Here is a 23,888-nt window from a genome sequence, read left to right as displayed (position 1 = left end):
TTTTTTTAAAATTTTATTTTATTTTTTTGCTTTTTGGGTCACACCCAGCCGATGTTACTCCTGGCTCTGCACTCAGGAATCACTCCTGGCGGTGCTTGGGGGACCATATGGGATGCTGGGAATCGAACCTGGGTTGGCTGCATGCAAGGCAAACGCCCTACCCGCTGTGCTATTGCTCTGGCCCCATTGTTTTAAATTAACATAAGTACTCTGATAAGGACTACTCAGTGACCATTGGAAAACTGGAAACTCAGTAACAAACCAACTGCCTTAGGGGCACAGGGAAATAGCCCCAAAGGCCTAGACTCACATGGGAATCCTTCCTGGGTTCCATCAAGACACCACATTGGCCCCTAACACTACACTGTGTAGGGAGCAGCCCCTCAGCATTTCCGGGTGTGGCTTTCAAATGAAAACAACAGGGCCCAAATGTGCTCAAAGGACCGGAGCATATGTTTTGCTGGGGACCTGGGTTCCATCCCCAGAAGCAAATAGTTCTCCATAACACCAAGCTTGGATTAACACCTGAGAAGAGTCTGATGTGGCCTTCAAACCAAACCCAAACCCAGCCTGTCCAGTCTGGCCCTTGTCTCCTATTTATATGGCTATCCCGAGGCTTCTGTGGAAAACCCCTCAGGTCTTCAGCTTTCCACTCAGAATATTACTTTCTCCTTCAAGCAGAAAATTCCCTATCAGCCCTTACCCTAAACAGTCATTCACCCCTCTGAAACGTCACGGTTTGTGAAAAGGTCCGTGATAGTTTTAGTTTCTGGGCCATCCCTGGTGGTGCCCAGGGGTTACTCCCTTTTAGATGTTCCAGCAATGCTCAGGGAAGCCTGCTGTGCCACAGCGTGTGCTCCAGTCTATCGAACTCTCTCGTGGTCCCTAGCTTCCCCTTTGTCTTTTGTTTATTTGGAGCCACGCTCAGCTGTGCTCAGGCTCTATGCTCAAGGATCATCACTCCTGGCTGTGGGGGGGGGGGGGGGGGGGGAAGAGAGAGAGAGAGAGAGAGAGAGAGAGAGAGAGAGAGAGAGAGAGAGAGAGAGAGAGTATTATACGTGGTGTCGGGGATGATCAGATGGGATTTAGGCATCACCCTCAGTACTATCTCTCCGGGCCTCGTAAGTTATTTTTTTTTTGTAGGCCCATTGCCAGAGGCCAGCACTGTGGGTGACTGTAATATTACAGTGTGCGATCTTCCGGAAAGTGTGAGCGGCCTGTATTCCAGGCGCAGCTGTCTGTGCAGCGTGGGGGTTGGAAATAGGACCAAGGCAAGGAGCCTCAGATCCTTCCACCTACCGCCCCGGCGCAACTTTACAGGTTAGAATCCCGCTGGCTGACACTAATCACAGCTTTCCCGTCACCATAGCGACGGTAGGGGGGGAAGGGAGGAAGGCGTGAAAGCACCGGCTCCCGCTGGAACTACAACTCCCATCATGCACCGCGCCACGCGGGCGCGGGGCTCAGCCCGAGGCCTGGAACCTCGTGAACCCCCAGCAGCCGGCGGGGATCGGGGACGGCGAGCAGCCGAGCCGGGGGGTGGGGGGGGCGGTTGGGGGGGATCGCCGCCGCCGTGGTCGCGGCCGGCCCTCGTGGGCGGCCACCGGGCCTGTGGGTCCCGGGTCCGCCCTAACATGGCCGCTCCCGGCATCCCTCGCGGGCGCGGCGTGGGCGCCTTTCCCGGTGCGCAGGTCCCGCGAGAGGGAGACCCGGGGGCCTGCAGGTGAGCGCCGGGGGCCCTCCCCGGGCCCGCCCGCACGGGACAGACGTGCCCTTCCCCGCCCCGCGTCCGGGGCGGCCCTTTGGGTCGAGGTGGGCGGCCAGCGCGGGGCGAGGCGTTCCCTGCAGGCCTTTTGCAGACTCTCCGCCGCAGCTGCAGCCGGGCCGGGCCAGGGCTCTGCGGGGGTCGTTAACTGTCGCCGCTCTGCGGCGTGGAGACAACCCCCCCCACCCTCCCCCCGGGGGAGGCTGAGCCAAGTGTTTGTTGACTGATTGTAGCTTAGCATGGCCCAGGAGGGCATGATCGAAGTGGAGCGAAAGTTTGTGCCGGGGCCTGGCACCGAGCAACGGTTGCAGGAGTTGGGGGGCAGCCTGGAGCACCGGCTCACCTTCCGGGACAGCTACTACGACACCCCGGCGCTGAGCCTCATGCGGGCCGACCACTGGCTGCGCCTTCGCCAGGGCAGCGGCTGGGAGTTCAAGTGTCCCGGGCCGGCGGCCGGCCCCGCGGGCCCCCACACCCAATACGTGGAGGTCACGGCCGAGCCCGCGATCGTGGCCCGGCTTTGCGAGCTGCTGGGCGCCGAGACCCCGGCCTCGGGAGGGGTGGCTGCGGTGCTGGCCCCCCTGCGGCTGCAGGAAGTGGCCAGCTTCGTGACGCAGCGCAGCGCCTGGAAGCTATCCCTCTCGGGCCCCTGCGCGGGCGCGCCGCTCCGGGTGGACCTGGACACGGCTGACTTTGGCTACGCGGTCGGGGAGATAGAGGCGCTGGTGCGCGAGGAGGCCGAGGTCCCCGCTGCCTTAGAGGAGATCCTCCAGCTCAGCAGCATGCTCGGTGAGGCCAAGGGCGGCCCCCCTTTCCGCTCAGGACGTGACATGTGCGCGTGTCTCGGTCACAGGTCCCTCTCCCGCCTTACCTAGGGGACCCAGCTGGCTTTTTGGTAGGGCTCCAGTTTCCCTCCCGCGAGGCTCGCTCACCTGCCTTCCAGCCTTTCCCCCTGTGGGACCCCAGCGATCCCCCTCATTTTTCTTGCCCCTGGTCACTTCAGGTCTCCCGGTCAGTTCTCTCCCTTACTTTTTGAGCCACACGGAGCAGTGCTCAAGGATCACTCTTCGTAGGGCATCAAACCTGCAAGGCAGTTGCCCTGCCCAGTGTACTCACCCTCCACCCCTGCCCCCCTTCCTCCTCCTAACATCTTGGTGGACGGCTACCCAGATCCTCTATTTGTTCTGTTGGCTTTCAGTGAAAGGCCCATGAGCACTGTGGGGCAGGCGTCGGCTCCCTTGTAGGTGCAGAGAAATCTGGGCTTGGCTTTCGTGTCCCCTCCTGGGGGGGCCTGCAGTGCCGGGATGTGTTTTCATCTCCGCAAGCAGGCAGAGCTGTATTCCCTGCTCTGTGCCCAGCACGCTGCCAGCCACCAACAGTGACACCTGCCTGCAGTGGCCGCACACCCCAGAGGCTGGCGTCCTGTGGAATTCCAGACGAGCGGCCTCCCTTCTCTTCCTGCAGCCCTCGTTTTTTCTCTTGGCATGCATCTCTGCGTGTGCTTCATTACCAAGCTAATGAGCTCTGGTCGGCTCCGAGAAGGCTTTAATCTTGCGACAGGAGCAATAACCGAAACGAAGTCCCTGTTGAGGCCCCTTCTGTCTGCCGGTGCTCAAGCGCCTCTTCACCGTCTGTGTCTCTGTGCCGGCAGGACCCGTTCAGGCCCGCTCCCCCAGGCCAGTGAAACCACCAGGGGTCCCGGCTGGGACGGGTGGGGGGCACAGTGCGAGTCGCGGCAGCTCTGCCTCGTTTTTCTCATTCTCCTTTTTGCCTGTAGGTGTGCCCACACAGGAGAAGGCACCTGCCAAACTGCTTGTGTATCTCCAACGCTTCCGGCCTCAGGACTATCTACACCTGCTCGAGGCCTCCAAGTCACAGACAAAGAAGCCCCAGGAAGCCCAGTAGCTGGCTGGCTGGTCAGCGGGCCCGGGTGTTGCTCCTCACCGGCAAAGAGACTTCTGGGTCGCCCTGGCTCAGCGTGCCTCCTGCCCGGGCTTCCCCAGCCCAGACTCCCGGCCCTGCAGCGGGGACCGTGCCTACCCCCTGCCCTCAGCCTCGGCTCTTTCCTGGAGCCCTCGCCCTGGCTGCCTCCTCTTCCCCCATCCGTCAGATGCAATCTGTGGGCCGCCCCTCTCCCCTGGCCGCTAAGCAGCCTCCATTGATTTCCGCTCGTGTTTATAGGATTTCCACTTAGCCGTGATCAGTAGTTAAGCACAGGAAAATCCCTTGCCACCCCCCCTCCCTTGGTCGATGCCATTGATTCTGCCAGCGGCTCCTAAACCGCCTTACAGCTGAGTTAGAGATGAGGGGAGGCAGTGGGGATTTCCCTACCTTGGGATGCAGGGAATAGCAGCGGGCCGGGCCGGGGCGGAGCCTGGGGATTCCTACTAGGGGCCTGGAAACTCGAGGGGCCGGATCTCTACCCAGAGCGGGTCGGGCCATCCCGTTCCTAAGGCTCAGAGGAGCTCGCATATGTCTAAGAGGCTCTTCCCTGGATGTTACAGACGACTTCTCCCTCCGGGTACCCCTATTATACGGCTCCCCCCAGCAAGCTTTATTCGGTGTTACCCAGGGGTGGGGGGTGGGGCAGAAGGGGGGAGGCCCCTGAGCGCCTGCGGAGGCAAGCGCAGGCCTGAGGCGCCCCCTGCTGGACTCCCTTGGAATAGGTTCTTGAGTTACTGCCAGGTGGCCAGGGGCAGGTTGTTCACCTCGAAGATCTCCTGCACCGACTGGCCTAGGTGGTTGTAGGTGAGGCGCAGCTTGAGCCGTAGGGGGGCCTAGGAACACGAGGGTGGATACTGGGACTGGTGGCGCCTCGCCAGCCGGAGGTGGGGGTGAGGTGCTGTCCCCGGCGCTCACCTTGTCAGGGTTGAGGATTCGGAGGAGCTGGGTCACGGGAGGGCCACCCTGGGCTGGGACGGTGTCCCCACTGGGGGCCTGCAGCTGCAGCTGGAAGCTCTGACACAGGAGTCCAGTTGGGCGGGGTGAGGCTGGCCCCTCGCACCCTTCCCCCCACCCTCCGGGCCCAGAAGGCCCCTCGCACCCTTCCCCCCACCCCCGGGCCCAGAACACCTCTCTGAGCCCTGGTCTTCTACAAACCTTGGGCACGGCCGCCTGGCAGATGAAGTGGGTGACGTCACCCTCCGAGGTGTTGGTAGCGGTGACGGTGACTAAGAGGAGAGCAGGGGTTTCCGGGGGGCGAAGGAAAGAGAGGTCCAGCCGCAGCCCGTCACGTTCAAAGGCTCTGAGGTCCGGGATGGGAGCTGGGGCAGGGAGAGAGACAGTCAGGGTGTGGACGGGGTGCGCTTGCTCCTGCGCCCGACAGGAGTGAAGCCAGACACCCTACTGGGGACAGACACTGCCCAGGGGACCCCAGGCACAAGGGAGGTCCCTGCTGGAGCCCAGGCTATGGAGAAAGAGAAGCAACGAACAGGGCAACCAGGGAGAGACTCGGGGACAGGTACTCTGAGAAAACTGTGCGGGAAGGGAAGCGCCAGGGAAGGGCATTTAACACCTGCACTGAGACCTGAAGGGTGACACTGAGCCGGGTCACTGGATGTGCCAGGAAAAGAACATCCCACCGAAGGGCTGGAGAAATTAAGGTTAGGCGCAAAGGCTAAGGCACTAGCTTTGCGTGGGGCTGCAGCAGGGACTAGTGGGAAGGAAAAACTGGCACCACACATGGTCCCCCAAGCACTGCCAGGAGTGGCCTCAGCGCTTTCAGGTGTGGCCAGAACTGTCTGGCTTTGCTGGGATAGGTCTGAGGCGCCCTAAGGGGCTGTGGGTGGGGGTGAGGGGGTCAGGTAGTGGAGACACGGGATGAGCTGGAAGCAGGCCCATATGGGGACATGGTGGGGACAGAGCAGGGCAAAGGGTGCCAAGCCTCCCCCACCTCCCCAACATCTCCCTTTCCTGAGGCTTACTCGGGGATGGAGGCACACAGGGGAGGTCCAGGAGGTGAATCAGGGTGCCCTCTCGGGAGGGGGCCAGCGAGGGTGGCGGGGGGCCCTCCCCAGGAGGACCATCCAGGAGATCTAAGAGATCCAGGAGATTCGAGGCCTGGGGACAGGCAGAGAGTCAGGGTTGGGGACAGAACCTGACCAGTGTTCCTCACGTTGGGCACCCCCCCCGCCCCCGGTCTCCTCACCGGGGGCTCAGCGGGCACAGGGGACGCTTCTACAGCCTGGGCCTCTTCCTTCTGGCCCTCCCTGTCTTCCTCGTCAGCTTGAGGGCCACCTCGCTCCACAAGCGGCATCTTCTCCAGGATGGCAGCCCTGTGAGGTCAGAAGGCACCCTTGTGCCCAGTGGCAAGGGTGTGTGTGTGTGTGTGTGTGTGCGATGCAGGGGATGGGGGGCGTGGGACCATGTGTCCTGGGCACATGGGTCAGACGTGCCAGGTGGCAAGGATGTGTGTGTGTGTTGTGTGTGTGTGATGCAATGCAGGGGATGGGGGGCGTGGGGCCCAGACAGCCCCGGGCACATGGGTCAGACATGCCTCTGACTCCCTTAGCAGGGAGTCTAGGAAGCCAGTTGAGCTCCAGAGAACCTTGGGTGGGGGAGCCCAGACCCTGCTGTCCACAAAGGGGCCAGGGAGAGCAGGCGGGGGTGGGTGTGGTCGCACCTCATGTGGTCGTACTTCCGGAAGAGTGCGTTATACTCCACGGCCCGCTGCTGCAGCTCCACATCCAGGCAGCTCCCGTAGATGGACACCACCTGGCGGATGCGACTGGACACAGGGTGTTGTGGGGTAGTCAGTCAGAGCTTTTCTCCGACTGTGGCGTGGGGCAGGAGGGGTGAGCACCACTTGCTAACAGGAAGGACCAAAGGACTGGGGGTCGCAGTGATGGCCACCTCTCCTGAGAGGGGCCATGAAAAGGCTCTTGGGTGGGCGAAGGGTCTCCTCTACACCCAGCTGTGCTCAGGGCTTACTCCTGGCTCTGCTCAGTGATCAATGCTGGTGGGGCTCAGGGGACCATATGGGGTGCCGAGGATTGAACCCGGCCAGGCAGTGTGCAAGGGCCATGGCTCCGGCCCCTCCCTTCTTACTTGATGTCCCCGCTGAACCGGGTGCTGAGCTTCATGAGGGCGGTGAGGGCATACCCTCGGGTGGCTGGCAGGGACAGGTGGGACTGCAGCACCCTCTCTAGCAGTGCCAGCACTTCCTCCTCCTCCACCTGTAGGGTGGGCACAGGTCGGAGCCCGGGGGCCAGCCTCTCCCCCGCCCCCAACACACAGCATGCCCTCTCCCCCGCTGTGGTCTCACCTGAAGGGGCTCGGTCTCCTCGCAGCTCCCGGCCAGCAGGAGGTCTCCGTATTCGCCAATGCACCAGGCTGCCACCTGCACCAGTGGCTGCTGTATGAGGGTCAGAAATGTGCTGGGCTGGGGGGGCCCAGGCCCAAGTGGTAGAATACATGCCTGACTCTGGATCAGGCAGGCTCTGGATCTGATCCCTGGCATTGCAGGACCCTCTGCGCCCCCAAATAAAAATAAAATAAAAAAGCTAGGCCTATGCTGGTGCCTCCTCACTGGGAAGAGATGCTAGCTAGGGGGGGAAGGCAGTCTGGCTAACCCGCTGGAGTTATCTGCCCTCTGGCGGCCAAGCACCAGAACGACATGGTCTGAGCAGGAGGGATGCTAGGATGTCCTAATGAGGGCAGAAAAGGAAGGGTCCCTCTCTCTGTGAATGAGTTGGTTCCGGTTTGGGGCCACAAAGGCGCTGCTCAGGGGTTACAGCTGGAGTGGCTCAGGCTCTGAACTAGAGTCAGCCGCATACAAGGCAAGCATCTAACCCTTGTACCATCTATCTGGCCCCAAGGGACCCTTTCTTGAGTCTTGACTCTCTCTTGAATATACTTAATATGTTTAGGGGGCAACAGTTACTGGCTGGCATCTGTGAACTCACTCAGCATTCAAGGGAGCAATAAAACTTAAAACATGTAGGAAAAAAAACATGTAGAGAGCTGATATCTTTTGGGGGTGGGGGGATAGGCAGGTGGGGGCCACACCTGGTGGTGCTCAGGGCTTACTCCTGGCTCTACACAAAGGGATCACTCCAGGCAGGGCTCAGGGGACCAGACATGGTGCCAGGGATGGAACCCAGGTCTGTTGTGGGTGCAGGCAAGCGCCCTCCCCACCGTATTATGTCTCCAGCCCTGAGAGCTCGTGCTATGTTAGCTCCCGAGCACTGAGGCCTCCGGATAGCCCGGTAGGTAGGCCACATCAGAAGCCAAGCAGATGGAACAGAACAAAAGGTCAAAGGGCTCTCTGTGGCTACACAGTCCAATGGTACCACATTTGGGACAGATGCCCAGATGTTCTCACGGGAAATGGAGCTCTGCTTCCAGGGAAACGGCTCGATGCAAGAGAGCCACGCCTGCAGGCCTGTCATCCTGGACTGGATCCTGGCACCACAAAAAAAAAAAACAAAACAAACACACAGGGGCCAGAGTGATAGTACAGTAGGTAGGGCATTTACCTTGCATATGGCTGACCCAGGTTTGATCCCCAGCATCCCATAGAGTCCCCCAAACACTGCTAGGAGTAATTCCTGAGTGCAAGAGCCAGGAATAACCCCTGTGCACTGCCGGGTGTGACCCAAAAAGCAAACAAAACAAAACAAAAAAAACAGAAACAAACAAGAAGGTGTCCCTGAGCATCTCTCCCTCTAAGTAAACTGCTGTGCCCTCGAGAGGAGCAGCTGGGAGGCAGGTGGAGGGGGAGAGTGGGTAGAAAGCTTAGGAAACACTGAGCCGGTGTGTGTGAGGGGCAACGTACTTGGGAGATGTCCTCGGCCAGGGCACTGTAGAGGCGATGAACTGAGTAGGCGTGTAGCTCCTGGGCGCCCCCAATCAGCTGGGTCAGGTTGGCCACTGCATCATCCCGGACGTAGGCGCCAGCCTGGCGGGGCGAATGCGGCCAACTCAGCACAGGAATGCCCCGGCTCCCAGCCCATGCTGCAGGCTCAGCGCAGCGTGCCCCCTTCCAGCGCCCGGCCCGGCCCCCCGGCTCACCGTGGTCAGCACGCGCAGGATGGTGTCTATGTGCCACCGCTTTGTCGGGGCAAACCTAGGGGACGGTGGGCTCCTCACTCAGTGCTCGCAGTGGCCCTCCCAAGTGCAGTCCCCTGCTCCTGGAGTCCAGCCCGCTCACCTCTCGGCTGCCAGCAGGATGCCTGAGGCGCAGTCGGCCCGCAGCTCCGGGGGGCAGGTCTCGAGGAAGTGCTGCAGCTCCTGTGTCATGGCCCGCACGTTGGAGCCGTTCACCAGCGCCAAGCTCAGCTCCAGGGCCCGCCTGGTGGACGAGGTCGGGCGGGTCAGGGCCGGACCGAGCGCCCTTCCCACTTCCCATCCCTCCAGCCTTGTCCTCGGGCTGCTCACCGGCCGAGGGAGGCGTCCGGTTCTCTCAGACACTCCACCACGGTGGGCCGGTGCCGCTGCACGGCGCTGTTGTCTGTCTGCACCAGCCGCAGCAGGGACGTCAACGCCACGTACCTGGCCAGAGTGGACAGGACCCGTCCGTCGTGTGGCAGCCAGCGCCCCTGACCTGGGCCCAGGGAGAAGGGCGGAGGACCCCCGGGGCCATACCTAATGTTCTTGTCGTTGTTGAGCAGGAAGCGGCCGAGAATGTTGACAGCTAGAACCTGCGGGAGGTGGGTGGGGGCTGGAAGTCCAAGAGGGGTGGGCAGGAGACCCCAGAGACCCGGCCTTGCCAGGGGCCAGGGACATGGCTTGGAGCGCTGGCATGCGTCCACTGCACACGGCATTCCTGGCTTCCGTTTTTGGCATGGCTTGGAGCTACCCCTGAGAGTGGCTTGGGAATAGCACTAGCACCACCGGGTGTGGCCTGCAACCCCCCAGACACCAGGACCTATGAGGCTGCTGAACGCTGGGGGGTGGGGCCCTACCCTCAGGCCAGCAGCAGAGTTGATGTCCATGATGGTCAGCACTGTCTCAAACAGGACAGCATTGCCCGCGTTCCGGCTGGTGTCGGTGTTGGTGGCCACCTGAGTGGATGGTGAAGAAGCAGTGTGACGGGCTCCACCATGTCACCTCACCCCCTACCCCCTGCCATCTAACTATGCCTGGGTCCCACCTGGGCCAGAAGGTCATTCATGGCCTCACTGCTCTCCTCATGGTTCCGGCCCAGAATCCGCAGCAGACGCAGGATCTGGACCTGCAGTTGGAGGAAGCGGTTCAGAGCGGGAGAAGAAGCAGGGTCGGGGAAAGCATCCTGAGAGCTTTCCTGACCCAACTCTCCTCAGCGCCTTTTTTTTTTTTTTTCTTTTTGGGTCACATCTGGCAATGCACAGGGGTTACTCCTGGCTCTGCACTCAGGAGTTACTCCTGGCGGTGCTCAGGGGACCATATGGGATGCTGGGAATTGTACCTGGGTCGGCTGCGTGCAAGGCAAATGCCCTACCCGCTGTGCTATCTCTCCAGCCCCTCCTCAGCGCCTTTAGAGGTTGGGAGGGGACCAGAGGTGTGTGAGGCTGGGGATCTGAGGGTGGGGGGGAGGACATACTTCTTTGGGCCAGCCATGGTGGTGCTCAGGGACAACACCCAGCTTGGTGCATGCCATGTGGTCCTCTGAGCCCCACAAGGAGTGATCGCTGAGCACAAAGCCAGGAGTAAGCCCTGAGCACAGCTGCACAGTGCCAGGGATGGAACCCAGGCTCCTGCATGCAAGGCGAAGGCCATCCTGCAGACCCACCTTGCGGCCCCTGACCTACCCTACAGGCTGCTCTCCTCAGGCGTCCTCCCTCCCTGCATGGGTCTCAGGTGCCCTGGGTCTGCCCTGAGCCAGTGTCTTCCACAGCTCCCCTCTGTTTGGGGACACAGCAGGGACGGGGCTGCCCACCTGCAGGAAGGGGTCGCTGACTCCTGCTATGCTGTGCTCTGACGAGTAGCCCGTCGTGCCCAGTGTCCGGAGGATCTGCACCAACTGGGGCACCACCTACAGGAACACACAACACAGCCTTACCCGGAAACTCTCAAAACACCCCACAAGCGGTGGCCCTGTGTGACCTCCTCCCCGGTCCCCTCCCCCGCCCACAGGCAACCCACCTTTCGGAAGTGCTTGAGGGCCGTCGGGCTTCGCTCACAGAGCTCCGTGATCAGTGTGACGGTGCCCAGTAGGATGCCTGGGGTCGGGGTGGGAAAGCGAGGATGGTCATCTGGCGCTTCGGGGTGGGCAGTGCTGTGTCAGAGCAGGAGCCCTGGGTCTTACCGTGGTGGCGCTCGTGAAGCAGTTTGGCACAGGGAGGGAGGAAGATGGTGGAGAGATCGGGCACCTTCCGGATCATGTGTACCGCCGTCAGGACAGCCTGCAGGGGTCACAGGCTGAGAAGGGTGGGCATGCTCCGAGATGGACACCTCGTCCCACTTCTAATCCTTTTTTTTTCTTCTATTTTTTGCTTTTTAGGTCACACCCAGCGATGCACAGGGATTACTTCTGGCTCATGCACTCAGGAATTACTCCTTGGCGGTGCTCGGGGGACCATATGGGATACTGGGAATCGAACCCAGGTTGGCCGCGTGCAAGGCAAACGCCCTACCCGCTGTGCTATCGCTTCAGCCCTTCTTTTTGTTTTGTGCCACACCTGGCAATGCTCAGTAATGCTCAGGCGTTACTCCTGACTCTGAGTGCAGGAATTACTCCTGGTGGGTCATATGAGGTTCTGGGGATCAAAGCTGGGTTGGCCACATGCAAGGCAAGTGCCCCCCCACCCCCCCCTTTTTTTTTTTTTTGGTAGTCTCTGAGCCATATCGATTGGTGCTCAGGGTTTATTCCTGGCTCTGTGTTCAGGAATTACTCCTTGCAGGGCTTAGGGGACCATATGTGAAGCTGGGGATTGAATCCAAGTCAGCCCTATGGAAGGCAAAGGCCTACCCGCTGTACTATCACTCTGACCGTATGCCCCCCGCACGCCCTCCACTTCTACCTTATGACAAACAGGGGCCAGTTTCTTCACGGGTGAGTACCTAGAACCCCACCGTCTCACCTTCTTGCGCACATAGGGGCTGGAATGCTGGAGCAGTTTCTCCACCTCACCCGCCAGGTCCCGGCACATCTCAGCAGAGCCCATGGTGCTCAGGGTGCACAGGGCCAGGCCCTGGACGGCAGGAACCCCCTGGCTCAGGTCACTGCAGCGTGTGTGGGGGGGGTGGGATGACAGTTGGTCAAACCTGTGAACTAGGGGTGAGCCTGGCGGCTCCAGCAGGCAGCCCCCTTGGATTTCCATGTTCCCCTCTCCCATCTCCCTGATTCCAAGTGCTTCCCAGGACCCTCTCACTTCTTGATGCTGTTCGTAATGAGCAGGTGGGCATCCTGACTCTCATCCAGCAGAAGCATGGCCCCCAGGTATCCCACCCTCTTGTCTGTGAATCTGGGGGAGGCGATCAGTTTCAGGCACTCCATCTACAGGGAAGGGGGCAGGGGTCACACTGTAGGCACTCAACATCCCCTTTCTATCTTCCATACCAGCTGATCAGCCTGCTGGGGACCCATATCCCATCACCCTCCCTGAAAGCAGAGTTGACGGGATGCGGGAAGAGAGAAAACATGCGGAACGGCCACAGTGGGGTCCAGTACAGGACCAATCGGGGAAGGGGATGGGAGGTGTGTGCTGAAGACACAGAAATAATGCTATAATCAGAAAAACAGGGGCACAGCAGGTGAAGTGGGCAGGTCAGAGACCTTGCCCACTGGTTCCCCTAAGCAAACTAGGACGTGTGCAGTGTGCGTGTGTGTGTCTCTGAGGCCCAGCCCAGTACCTGTCCAAAGTGGGCAGGGTAGCCCAGCATGTGGACGTAGAGCAGTTTGGCCAGCTGGCGGTGCCTGTGCAGAGGGTCCCCATCACGGAAGGAGGCCCGGATGTGGGCGCACTCCTTCTGGATCACCTCCCGCTCCTGGGCCTGGGTCTTGGCCCCGCGAATCTCCTCGATCAGGTCCTGAAGCTTCAGCGAAAGTCCCACCATCCTGGGGAGGGGCGGGGGGTGCAGGGACCGGGGACGGGAAGGGCGTTAATCCTCCGTGGCCGGGACAGCCGGGCCTTTCTTGCCCAGGCCTGCCCTGGTGCCCAGATCCTAAGGGTCCAGGAGCTACCTTTACCCTTTGCCCACGTGCGTAGGGAAACCCCCTCGAGCCCCTCCAAGCCCGGGCAGCTCGCCACCACGCATGCGCCGCACCGCGCCGCGCCCCGCCCCCGCCCGCGCATGCGCCGGGAGCCCTCCTGGCCTCCCCCCCCACCCCTCCACTCCACCTGGTTTCCCATCCCACTTCTGCCATCCCTTTCCTCCCGGAGCCCTGGATGCTTTCCTCCGCGGGATGCCTTCCCAGGTCTCATGCAGCTTTAGTTTCCCCACGCCAGCCGGTCCTGCGCTGACCTCACCTGCCTCCTCTCGTCCTCTCCCCCCAGCGCTTCCTGGTGCAGGACGGGGCGTGGCCGCCTTTGGTCCCGCCCCCGCGAGGCCACGCCTCCCTGGTGCATCCTTTTTTTTTTTTTGGTGGCCACACCCGGCGACGGTCAGGGGTTACTCCAGATTCTGCACTCAGGAATTACTCCTGGCGGTGCTCAGGGGACCATATGCTATGCTGAGGATTGAACATGAGTTGGCTGCGTGCAAGGCAAGAGCCCTACCCGTTGTTCTAGCACTCCAGCCCCTGAACTTTCTTGATTCCTCGTTCTCCGGACCTTGGTTGCAGTTTTTTTTTCCTTTAATGGAGAGAAAACCCTAAATCACAGGGGGTGATGGAGACAGCCGGTCACAGGCCCGCGGTTCCCCGAGAGGGCTTTAGGTACATTCTCACCACCGGAACCGCAGAAAGTTTAGGTGTGAAGTCATCACACCCCCAAAGGAGATGACAATCTCCCCCCTTTTTTGAACTTTTTTATTAATATATTTTTTTTTTGTTAAATTTCTTTTTTTTTTCCTGCAAGACTTGGTGTTGGCGGCACTGTTGTAGTTGAACTTCAATCCCAAATTCCATGAAATAGAAATCAGAAGTAAAGGTTGAGAGGAGAGGAAGGAGGGAGGCAGGCCAAGGAGTAAACAGAGTTTGACTAGAAAAAAAGAAGAGGGTGTGTGGTGGGCATTCCCAGGCAAGCCATTCCTTGGAGAAGGGGGGCAGGCAGCTTGCCTCTGCCTCATGCAGGGGAGGGAAGGATCCCCCAGGGACCCCACTGGCCCCTTTTCCTAGGGCTTCCTGTCCCCAGGGGAAAAGTGAGTACCAGGGTCAGCCACAGCGTCCTCAGGGTTCTTCACCAGCTCTCACCCCGGCCCGGCTCCCACCTCTGCCCTGCCTGGAAAGTGGGGAGATTGGCTTCCTGTGACCCCTTCCTTCTCTTGTGTTCCCATCCTCCACACGCTTCCAGCTGGGGGATGCGACCCACCACCTACTGAGTCCTTGGCCTCTGTGCCTGTGACTCCATGCTTTCTCCTCTGGTTCCGTTCCCCAGGATGGGCATCCCCACCCCAACCCTGCCCCTGCCCCTGCCACAGGTGCCTGGGCTGGGACCGGGGCCCTTGCTCGAGCGCCTCTCAACCTTCTGCAGTAGAAATTGAATTCTTCTTCAGGCCCCTTAGAAATTTAATCAAAGGCCACAAGTGAGTCCAGACCAATCAAATAAACACGGTGGGGAGAGGAGGAGTGGGGTGGACTCGGCTGCTTCGGACCGTCCCTCTCCATTATGGATCGATCACTCTTGACATAACACACACCAGCCGGGGGTTGGACAGGGGGTGCTGTGGCTCAGGAAGAGATGCCAGGGAGCCTCTTCCTCTCCGTTCTTTTATCCCCTTCAAAGACCAAGGGTCGGGTGGGACAAGAGCCTAGGCTAGGGCTTGGAGGCAAGACCAAGGCTCCGCCAAGGTCAAAAACGGAGGCTGCATCTTTGAGGGCTTTTTCAGGAGGTGTCAGAGGGCCCCTGGGTGTCGGTCCCGAGGAGCCGCAGTAGCTCAGCCAGTGCCTTGCCCAATATTTAGTCACTCCTACTCCACTGTCTTCCTTCTCTCCGCTCATCAGGACACCAAACCCCCACCCTCCTCAAAATTCAGGTCTAAAGAAAAGGCAGGGAGGGCAAGGGGCAATGGTCTGACTTAGATTTGTATATCTCAGAGAAGAGAGCAACTCTGAGCAAGAAAAGCCCTTCATATGTAAACAATCTAGAGAGAGAGAGAAGGCAGGGGAGGGAGGGAGACAGAGATGGGGGTCCAGAATAAATGAGAGGGTCTGAAAGGAGAAGAGAAAGAAAAAGCAAGAGATGGAAAAAAAAACCGTGGGGGGGCAGAAAAGAAAGGAAGAGGGAGAAGAGAAAGAAAGGAGAAAAAAAATGACCAGGAGGGGAAGGAGTAAAGGCAGGCCGAAGGAGCCCAGAGGCCGCGATCGAAGCCGGAACTAGGCCAAGAAGGAGCCTCAGGTGAGGAGCTGGGAGAACAGGAATGCCAGGCTGAGGTCCAGGAGGGCCACGGCGCCCACCACCAGGGGGTTGGCAGCTCCCTAGAGAGAAGGGAAAATGCAGGCTCAGGTCCAGAACAGCTCCCACCTTCCTGCCTTGTCTGAGGTAGATGCGGAAAAAGACCCCAGACACCTCTCCTCAGACTCGGGGGGTGGGGGGGAGGGGACTGGCTGCCAACATGTATTCTAGATTGCAAAACCCCTGTCGTCTCCCATGCACAGCTCCACCTTCTCTTCTGGCTCCCTCAAGTCAGAACAGGCCCTCCCTCCCTCCTCCCTCCTCTTCCCTCCCACCAGCATGTCACGTGGCCCAGGCAGAAGGTGCCTAGCCTTGGGAGCAGACGTTGGCAGCAGCAGCCAGTACTGCGGTAAAGCAGAGGGAGAAAGGGATGAGGATGTGGTTGCTAGGAGACCGGAGGAGGCCTGGGGTCCAATCAGAGCAGAGGGTTCTGAGAAAGCCCCGCCCTTCCTGGTTTTCTGCCTTCTTTCCTATTTCCCTTCTTCCCAGGAGAGGGAGGGAGAGTCAGGGTAGGGAGGGAACACGCTTTTCCCTTTTTATTTCTGGGCACCAAAGAGAGAAAGTGTGGAGGTGGGGGCGGGGGTGGAGTAGGAAACTGGGAGCTGGAAATGATATGGAAGGAGAACAGGGAAAGATGTTCTGGTTAATTACTAGTCTGTAACCCAGGGCAAAGTTACTTGCAGCACTGGGCCTCAGTTCCCCAGCTAGTAAGCTAGGGAGCTGGACATGACCATCTCTAAGTTGGTTTCTGGTCCTCCTCTTTTTTTTATTTTATGTTTCATTTCAGTTTCTGGGCCACCCTGAGTGGAGCTTCAGGGGTACTTCCAGCACAAGGCTTGGGTGCTGTTCTCTCCCGATAGTGCTCAGTGGATTGGACAGCACAGGAGAATCAAACCCAGGTCTCCTGCATGCAAAGCTGATGCTCTAGCCCCTTTGAGCCGCGTCTCAGGCCCTGCTCTCTCTGTTTCTGAGGTGGACTGTGGTCGCAGGCAGAGAATAAGGCCGAGGCTCCATCACAGCCCCTCTGGGCAGGGCTGGGAGGAGCGGAGGGAGCAAACAGGAGGAGAGTCGGAGGGTGCACAGTGGGAGAGGGTGGGGGCAGGGTCTCACCGGCTGGGCAGGCCTCTCGGTGGCAACTGGCTCCTCCTGCTCTTCCATCAGGCACCCCGCGTCGGGGCCCCTCAGGGATGGTCCCCGCAGGACCGCTGTGGTCAGGCGGTCAGGCTCCAGGCTCCCTGGGGCTCTCAGCACGGACAGGGGCTCCTCGTCTTCCCCCTCCTCCTCACGGAGACTTCCGGAACTGTCACTGCAGCCTCCCAGGAGTGGGGAGCCGTCCCTGGGCCCCTGCATGCCCGCCTCGTCCTCGGCCTCGTAGCCAGCGAGTTCCTCGGCCTGCTCCCCGAGGCCCCCCCCACTCCTCAGGCCAAGCTTTGGGGCTGGAGAAGGGACCTCGGTGGTCCCGTCCAGGAGGCAGTGGGCTCCGGCAGGCAGGGGGTCTCCAGGGTTGGCGGGCGGAGGTGGGACTGCTGGGCAGTTCGGGGGAGCCCTCGGAGGGGGTCAGTCCGTTCTCGTACACCCCGGGGCTATCCTCATCCAAGGGCTCTGTGTCGGAACCTTCCGAGTCCTGCCGGGGTCTGCGGCCTGGGGTGGGGAGAGGCGGGAATCAGGGGGCCTGGGTGGCCTCGGCTCCAACGAGCAGCTGCAGTCTGGGACCCTCCAGGACTCGCTGCTCCAGGCTCATCTCAGGGCAGAATCCCCCTGCTTGTCCTCACGATCCTGCTTCATCAACGCCCACTTCTTCCCCTCAGATGAGTGGACCTGCGCCCCCAAGCATACCCTGTTCACCGCTGGGTGTCCGTCCCGAGGACCACCCTCGCCTCCTCACCTGGGACTTCTAACATGGGCTGCAGGTCTTGCGCTATCAGCTTGGCCATCCGAGCTGCCTCCACGGCCTTCTCCGCCACGCTGCTGGCTGCCACAGCCTTGAGAAGGGCATCAGCTGCCCTGTTGGGTTCCAGGAAGAGGGGTGACTTAGCAGGGGGAGCCCCATGTCCAGGGAGCCCAGGTCCCCGCCTCACCCTCTACTCTAGCTCTGAGCTCAGCTCAGAAACCCGCACCTTCCCTGGCCCACCCCGGGGTGGCTCCCTGGGGCTGTCCTCACCCCCCCCTCCGCTGGCACCTCTGTGGGCTCTATCCTATAGTAACACTTCCTGGGCGGGCGGAGCTGCGGGGCCAAGGCCCTGGGCCTTCCCTACCACGCGGCTCCCCTCCCGGTGCCCTCACACTCTGCTCTTAGCACCTCTCCGATCCTGGCAGGCAAGTCACACCTGCTGTGCACACCTCCCGCATGCCAGCTCCCTGGGGGGGGGGGGGCACCGCACACAGCAGCATTGCCCCGAATCTCCATCCTCCACTCTGAGCAGCTCAACCCCCATACTGGCCACTTTCTGGGCCTGTCTGCCACCTCCCTGGGTCAGGAGTCTGTCCCTCCCCAAACCCTTATCATCTAATCCTGACCTGGAGTGCCACACTGGGCTCCTCCAGCCCCTTCTGCTGTCATGCTGGCCTCCTCCCACTTGGCCCTGCGTCCTTTCTACTGGGAGGAACATGCCCTCTATCTGCATGCTTCCTGGCCTCGGGTGAGACTTTCTGGAGAAGCTCTTGCTCCCCCTCCGTGACCCTTGGGTCCTGCCACCCGTGCATAGCATGAGCAGCCCTGCCCCCGCAGTGGGGTGGTCTGCGCTCTCTCCCTGCCCCCACCCACCATGTCAAGTGATGCTTCTGTTTCCCCCAGCCCTTCCCTTCTCTGCTTTTAATCCTGCAGGTCCTCTGATCAGAGCTTCTGGAAGCCTCATTGGAGCAGAAGTCGGAAGAAATAGATGTGGGCTTAGTGGCTCCAGCCCCTACCTCCCTCTGGCCTCAGGCCTGCCTGGAGGCTGTCTGAGGATGGGCAAGGAGCTGTTAACTTGGGCCTTAGCCCACCTCTTGTACAGCCCTTGGGGAGGGGGGTGGGAGACAAGATTCAGTTTCTGGGGACCTGAAGGATAGTTCAGTGGGCAGGGCTGGCAGGCTGCAGAACTGGGTCCAATCCCTGGCATCCCATAAGGTCCCCTGAGCACGGCCAGGAGAGATCCCTGAGTGCAGAGCCAGGGGTTCTCCAAAAGCCAAAAAAGAGGAAAAAAGAAAAGGCATTTTCTTCTTCTCCAAGCTGCTGGGGTCAAGGATGGGTAGGGTATCTGTGTGGGACACAGAAGCCCCTGCTCTGTCTTTGGCCTTTCAGACGGTATGAGATGGAGCTGGTACCCGAGCAGAGGGCAGGAGATGGGGGCCAGGGTCTCGGGTAGCCCTGAGTTCTCCTGGCTCCCAGAAACAGGAGTGCTGACAAGTGCCCGTGTTTGTAGCACGAAGGCAGCGACGAGCCTGAGCAGCAGGCCCGGCCTGTTGTGCTCAGGCAGCAGGCCAGGCCCAGGCTACCTGGCAAAGGCACCTGCTGCTGAGGCGCTGTTGTTTCCATGGCAGCCAGCAGCCAATCAGGGCTGCCAGGCCTGTTGCTGGGGAGACCACGCAGCCTCCTCCCACTGCCTTATCCTCTAGCTACTGAGATCAGTTCTTCTAGCACATGCCTGTTCCCTACCTAGCCTGAAGTGCTCCCTGGTGCTCAGCCCGCCCCCTTCTCTGGCTTAAGGCTCCAGATGCTAACCACTAAGGCACTCGAATATATCTTCAAAAAGACAGCTTGGGCTCTGGCACCTACTGTGGACGACTCTCTCTCTCTCTCTCTCTCTCTCTCTCTCTCACTCTCTCTCTCTCTTTCTCTCTCTCTCTCTCTCTGCCCTTCATCCTACTAACTCATTCCAGCAATTTGGACATCTCATCCTCTGACTCTCGGAAGCAATCTCAGATTTATTTGTTTAAATAAATTGGGGCACTTCCCAAGGGTGGTTAGGAGGTCCAGGGGTCCCTCCTGGCAATTCTTGGCCAGTTGGATCAGAGGTCCGTGTGAGGATGCAGTGCTGCTTGGGCTCTGCAGTTCTGGGAACTGTTGGGTCACCCAAGCACTGTTGAGGGACCTGAAAGGCCACTTTCAGTGATGCTCAGGGGACCATTTGGTGCTAGGATAAAATCTGGGTTGGCCCTATGCAAGGCATATGCCATAGTCCCCATATTGTCTCCCTGGCTCCTTAAATTTGAAAAAAACCCTTCTCCCCCTCTTCAAAAGATTAATAGATACGTTGCCCTGTTCCCCTCTTCAAAAGATTAATATAAAAAATTCAAATATGTGAGTTGCATAAACCAGGACTGGCTGAATTTCATTACAAATGATTTTTGGTTTTTTTAGATCTGTGTTAGCCAATCTAGCAGTCACAAGACATATGTTGCTATTAAGCACCCGAAATGTGGCCAGGCCGAATTAAAATGGGGTACTGCAAGTGAAAATTCATACTATATTTCAAAGGCTTGGGGAAAAGGAATGCTAAAGATCTCATTACTCTATATTGATGGTAAGTTGAAATGATATTGTGGCTATGTTGGTTTCAATAAAAATATGTTCAAATCTGTTTCATCTCGTTTAATTTTTTTTCATAGGGCTACTGGAAGATTCTAAACTATGTATCTGGCTTACATCATGTTCCTGCTGGACAGCGCTGCTTTAGATACCAAGGTTCCTGTGCATGCAACTGTAATCTGATTTACAGAAAAAAAAATCTCATTTGCAGCCAGGCCCCGCCCTTCCAACCTTCATCCTCGGATAAAGGGAGGCAAAGACAAGAGGGGCTCTCATTCCGAGGTGCAGAGGTCAGCTGCCCACATTGAACCTGCAAGGCCCACTGCTGAAAGGCCATCGGGCAGGGGGTGGGCAGGGACAGGGACAGATAGAGACAATCCTATCTCTGCCACAAAGGGGGGCTTGGTGGGGTGCTGCTGTTCCTAACCCGAGGCCTGGGAGAAGAACAAGACTAGGCCCTGGAACCAGAATGAAAAGTACAGTGGGTAGAACACCTGCCTTGCCTGCTTCTGATTCGCAGCACCCCATATGGTCCTCCAAGCCCTGCCAGGAGTGATCCCTGAGCGCAGAGCCAGGAGTCAGCCTTGAGCACGGCTGGGTGTGCCCCCGCCCCACCACCAAACAACAATAACAACAACAACAACAACAAGGAAGACAAGGCCCACGTCTTCTTGCAAGAAAGCGGTGTCTGGGGCTGCAAAGGCTGCACCCCGGGCTACTCCCACACACAACAGGCTGGTGTTTCCCGGGCTCCCCGCAAACCGTCCCACACGCGCGCACACACAGTCACACCCACCTCCCTCCACCTGTAGCCTCCGAAAACTGCTCTCCACCACCGCGCTCTCCCGGAGGCTCCCGCTGCCGGGCCCCGGGCCCGCCGCCCCTCGCCCCCGCGCGCCGCGGGTGCCCACCTGGCCGCGGCGATCTCCTGGCGCTGGCGGGCGGCGCTGACGGCGCGGCGCGCGCCCTCCACGGCGCGGTCCACCTTCTCCTTGACTTTGCCCCGCCGCAGGGCGAGCGGCAGGAGGCTGCGCACGCGGCCGCCGTGCACCAGGCGGTTGCGCTTGTACTTGCCCTCCTCGCGCGAGCCGTCGGGCCGGGTGGTGCGGCCGTAGCCGTGGCGCCGGTTGCCCAGCCACTCGCCCTCGTAGCGCAGCCCGTTGGAGCGCTGGCTCACGCCGAAGCCGCTGCGCCGGTCGGCGCGCCATTCGCCCGCGTACACCTCGGTGGCCGAGCCCTCGATGAGCGCGGGCGGCGCGGGGGCCGGCGGCCCGCTGGCCTCGGAGCCCGGCGGCCCGGTGCTGCCCACGTCGCTGCTCACCTCGCTGCGCAGGGAGCCGCGCTTGCTGCCCAGGGAGCTGCGGCGCCCGCCGGCCCGGAGCCCGCTCAGCAGCAGCGAGCGGCGGAAGAAGCCGCCGGCGGCCGGCGCGCGCTTGCGGGACGCCGCGCCGTCGGCGTCCCCCGGGCCGGCCAGCACGAAGCCGCCGCGCGAGCCCGAGGCCGGGCTGCCTCCCTCCTCGCCGGGCAGCGGCAGGGGCGGCGGCGGCGTCGGGGGGGTCGCTGTGGCCCGAGTCCAGGGAGGTGCGGCGGGGCGAGCGCAGCAGCGCCGCCTGGTGGTAGGGCACGCTCTGGCGCACCCCGTAGCCGTGGCGCTTCCCGGCCTGCCACTGGCCCTGGTAGGTGCCTGCGGACGAGCGGGAGCGGGACAGCCGGGTTAGCGCCCGCGGCCCCCGCGGCGCCCCCGCGCCCCCCGTGCAGGCACGCCTCGGTGTCCAGTCCGTGCGCAGGGCGGGGAAGGGAGCGAGCTGGGGGCCACAGGGCAGGCTGGTGGCGGGGCGGGGGCGCGGAGGAGAGGGACGGGCACGGGCACGGGCAGCGGGAGACAGGTGGCATCAGCGGGCGGTGCGGGCAGACGAGGAGGGACGGGGGCAGGGATGGGGCGTCGGAGACGGTCAGGCGGCAGCACGCGGGGGGCGGGAGGGGGGCAGGCAGACGGGGCGGGGGGGCACACGCGGGCCCGGGCAGCGGCTCGCGGGGGCGCGCGCACGGGCTCGGGGCGGCAGGCAGGCAGGCAGGCAGGCAGCAGGGGGCCGGGCCGCGCACCTCCGTCCGAGTAGGTCTCGGTGCCGTAGCCGTCCTGGAAGCCGTCCTTCCAGAGCCCGGCGTAGCGCAGGCCGGACACGCTCTCCCACACGCCGCTGCGCCCCTTCAGCCCGCCCAGCCACTCGCCGCGGTACGTCCAGCGGCTCTTGCGCTCCACGCCCAGCCCTTCGCGCTTGCCCTGCTGCCAGTGGCCCTGGTAGCTGTGTCCGCCGGGCCCCGAGAAGACGCCCAGCGACTCGAAGCCGTGCGCCCAGCAGCCGCTGTACTCGCCCTGGGCGCCGGGCCCGGTGCACACGCCGTAGCCATGTGCCCGCCCCGCCTCCCAGCCCCCCACGTAGCAGCCCCCGTCGTCAAAGTCGAACTTGCCCCCGGGGGACATGCATGTAGTTGGCGCGGCCTCAGCCCCCCGGCGGCTCAGCGCATCCTGGGGCGGGAGAGCCGGCTGGGGGCCTGCGAGCCGGGCGAGGCCTGGGGGCGGGGGCAGTTAGACCGCGGCCGGGCGGGGGGGCCCCAGCGCGGGCTGGCAGGGCCGGACCCTCATCCTGAGTGGCTGCGGAGAAAGAGGGGGGGGGGGGAAGTGGCAGGCGAGGCCCCTCCTCTTTGCCCGCAGCTCCCTGGCCCGGTGGCTCCGGGGCATCAGCACCGCCCCCCCGCCCCCCCTTTAGGCAGCGCCTGGTCCAGCATCCCCAAAGCTTGGGAGGCTCCAGGGCTCCCTCTCCGTTCTGGTAAAGGGCCCCTCCCCGGTTCTGGGGACCCAGCCTCCAGCGGGAGTCCCACTTCTCCCACCTAGGACCCAAGGAGTGTGGGGTGGCAGGGTGTTTTTTTTGGGGGGGACGGAGGGAGGGGGAAGGGTGGTCCTGAGAGGGGCTGGGCAGCGCCGTAGGCCACCCACCTCCCCAGCTGCCCCGGTGCAAGAAGGGTTGAAAATAGGGGGGTGGGGTGGGAGAGGTCGGGGCCCGCGGCGGGCAGAGGGTTTGGTGGGGTGGGGGGGGGGAGGCTGGGGATGGGGGAGCTCCTCCCGGGAAAGGCGAGGGTGGGGATGGGCGGACGGGGTGAGGGAGGGCAGGTTACTCACCATGTGGGCTGGGGTTCAGGCAGCCTCCGGAGCACCGCATCCATGGCGGGGTACCTGCACTCCCACCTCGCCCGGGCGCGCCGAGCCCCCTCCCCTTCCGGAGAGACGGCTCCGAGCCCGGGAGCCAGCGAAGGTGGGGGAGCGGGGGAGCCGCAGAAGAGTCCCTTCTCCCCAGCTGAAGAGCAGGCGGTGGTGGTGCTGGGGGGGCGGGGAGATGAGAATAGTGTAGGGAAAAAAAAATCTGCCTTGGATGGAGAGAGAAGAGGAGCAAGGAGCTGGATGGGAAGGGAGGGGGGGCTATCAAGAGGGGGTATTTTTATTTTATTTTTCCCCCCTGCTTATGGTGGGGAGAGGAGGAGAAAAATCAAAATTCTGATTCCATCCCAGCACAAATCAATGTTTGCTCCATCCCAGCATCACGGGGGAGGCAGGGCCTGGCAGATTTAAAGGGGCAGGGAGAAGCCAGCAGAGGAGAGGCTGGGGAGAAGGAGGGCCTGGAGATAGGGTGGTGATGGGCGAGGGGGGGGGGGTCGCAGGGGGAGGGAGGCTCAGGCCGGAAAGGTCTGGGGCTCCACCTGCGGCAGGGAGGGGGCGAGGAGAGAGGGGCAGGAGAGACACTCAGACCCCCGGGATGGAATGAAACCCAGAGAAGCAGGCAGGCAGTGGGGTGAGGCCGAGGGGAGGGGAGAGGAACGAGGGGGAGGAGACTGAGCTGAAGATGGGGAGGCTGGGGGAGGCCGGAGCCCGCGTGGGGGGAGGAGAGACGCTGGGAACGGAGTGAAGAATACAAAAGAAGAGGTGCCGGGGTGAGAGCTGGGGAGCCCCTCTCTGGGACTGGGGAGGGGCGGTGAGGAGGGGAGCAGCAGGGGAGGAGGAGGAGGAGGCAGGGAGAAATAGATATGGAGACTGAGGGAGGGAGAGGCCAGCGGTGGGGGAGAGGGAAGCTGCACAGGGAGGGGCTGG

At 61.4% G+C, this 23,888-nt stretch overlaps 3 protein-coding genes across 3 annotated transcripts; 1 reads left to right on the top strand and 2 right to left on the bottom strand.

Annotated features, from left to right (window-relative positions):
• The first annotated feature begins 1,570 nt into the window (after window positions 1-1,570).
• On the top strand, window positions 1,571-4,323 carry THTPA (thiamine triphosphatase). Its single transcript, XM_056133218.1, has 2 exons — window positions 1,571-2,554; window positions 3,543-4,323. The coding sequence occupies exons 1-2, from the start codon at window positions 2,005-2,007 to the stop codon at window positions 3,668-3,670; spliced, it is 678 nt and encodes a 225-aa protein (XP_055989193.1). The 5' UTR covers window positions 1,571-2,004; the 3' UTR covers window positions 3,671-4,323.
• On the bottom strand, window positions 4,312-13,228 carry AP1G2 (adaptor related protein complex 1 subunit gamma 2). Its single transcript, XM_056133209.1, has 22 exons — window positions 13,027-13,228; window positions 12,539-12,743; window positions 12,058-12,182; window positions 11,767-11,908; window positions 10,992-11,088; window positions 10,829-10,905; window positions 10,623-10,718; window positions 9,858-9,938; window positions 9,670-9,768; window positions 9,350-9,405; window positions 9,143-9,256; window positions 8,916-9,056; window positions 8,777-8,831; window positions 8,541-8,663; window positions 7,029-7,118; window positions 6,812-6,939; window positions 6,387-6,491; window positions 5,913-6,039; window positions 5,689-5,824; window positions 4,865-5,028; window positions 4,625-4,723; window positions 4,312-4,542 (listed from the first exon to the last, which is right to left on the bottom strand). The coding sequence occupies exons 1-22, from the start codon at window positions 13,050-13,052 to the stop codon at window positions 4,441-4,443; spliced, it is 2,388 nt and encodes a 795-aa protein (XP_055989184.1). The 5' UTR covers window positions 13,053-13,228; the 3' UTR covers window positions 4,312-4,440.
• Window positions 13,229-14,851: 1,623 nt separating this feature from the next.
• On the bottom strand, window positions 14,852-23,135 carry JPH4 (junctophilin 4). The gene is given in 8 exon segments (XM_056133211.1): window positions 14,852-15,263; window positions 16,351-16,650; window positions 16,652-16,881; window positions 17,126-17,244; window positions 20,659-21,302; window positions 21,304-21,431; window positions 21,851-22,400; window positions 22,926-23,135. Coding segments are annotated over 7 exon segments (1,884 nt in total). The 5' UTR covers window positions 22,230-22,400; window positions 22,926-23,135; the 3' UTR covers window positions 14,852-15,179.
• Window positions 23,136-23,888: the final 753 nt, after the last annotated feature.

The sequence above is a fragment of the Sorex fumeus genome, unplaced genomic scaffold (genome assembly GCF_029834395.1).
Source record: "Sorex fumeus unplaced genomic scaffold, SorFum_2.1 ptg000098l, whole genome shotgun sequence".
NCBI lineage: Eukaryota > Metazoa > Chordata > Mammalia > Eulipotyphla > Soricidae > Sorex > Sorex fumeus.
The sequence above is the reverse complement of the archived record's forward strand: the minus strand, read 5'-3'. Positions and strand labels throughout refer to the sequence as shown.

What these genes read in the sequence shown, in the direction of transcription:
- THTPA (XM_056133218.1), top strand. Translation starts at nt 2,005, where the DNA reads ATGGCCCAGGAGGGCATGATCGAAGTGGAGCGAAAGTTTGTGCCGGGG. An exon ending in CCAGCTCAGCAGCATGCTCG is followed by an intron (nt 2,555 to 3,542) that starts GTGAGGCCAAGG and finishes TTTTGCCTGTAG; the next exon opens with GTGTGCCCACACAGGAGAAG.
- AP1G2 (XM_056133209.1), bottom strand. Translation starts at nt 13,052, where the DNA reads ATGGCAGAAGTGGGATGGGAAACCAG. An exon ending in GAAGTGGGATGGGAAACCAG is followed by an intron (nt 12,744 to 13,026) that starts GTGGAGTGGAGG and finishes GCCCCTCCCCAG; the next exon opens with GATGGTGGGACTTTCGCTGA. An exon ending in ATCCTGCTGGCAGCCGAGAG is followed by an intron (nt 8,832 to 8,915) that starts GTGAGCGGGCTG and finishes ACCGTCCCCTAG; the next exon opens with GTTTGCCCCGACAAAGCGGT.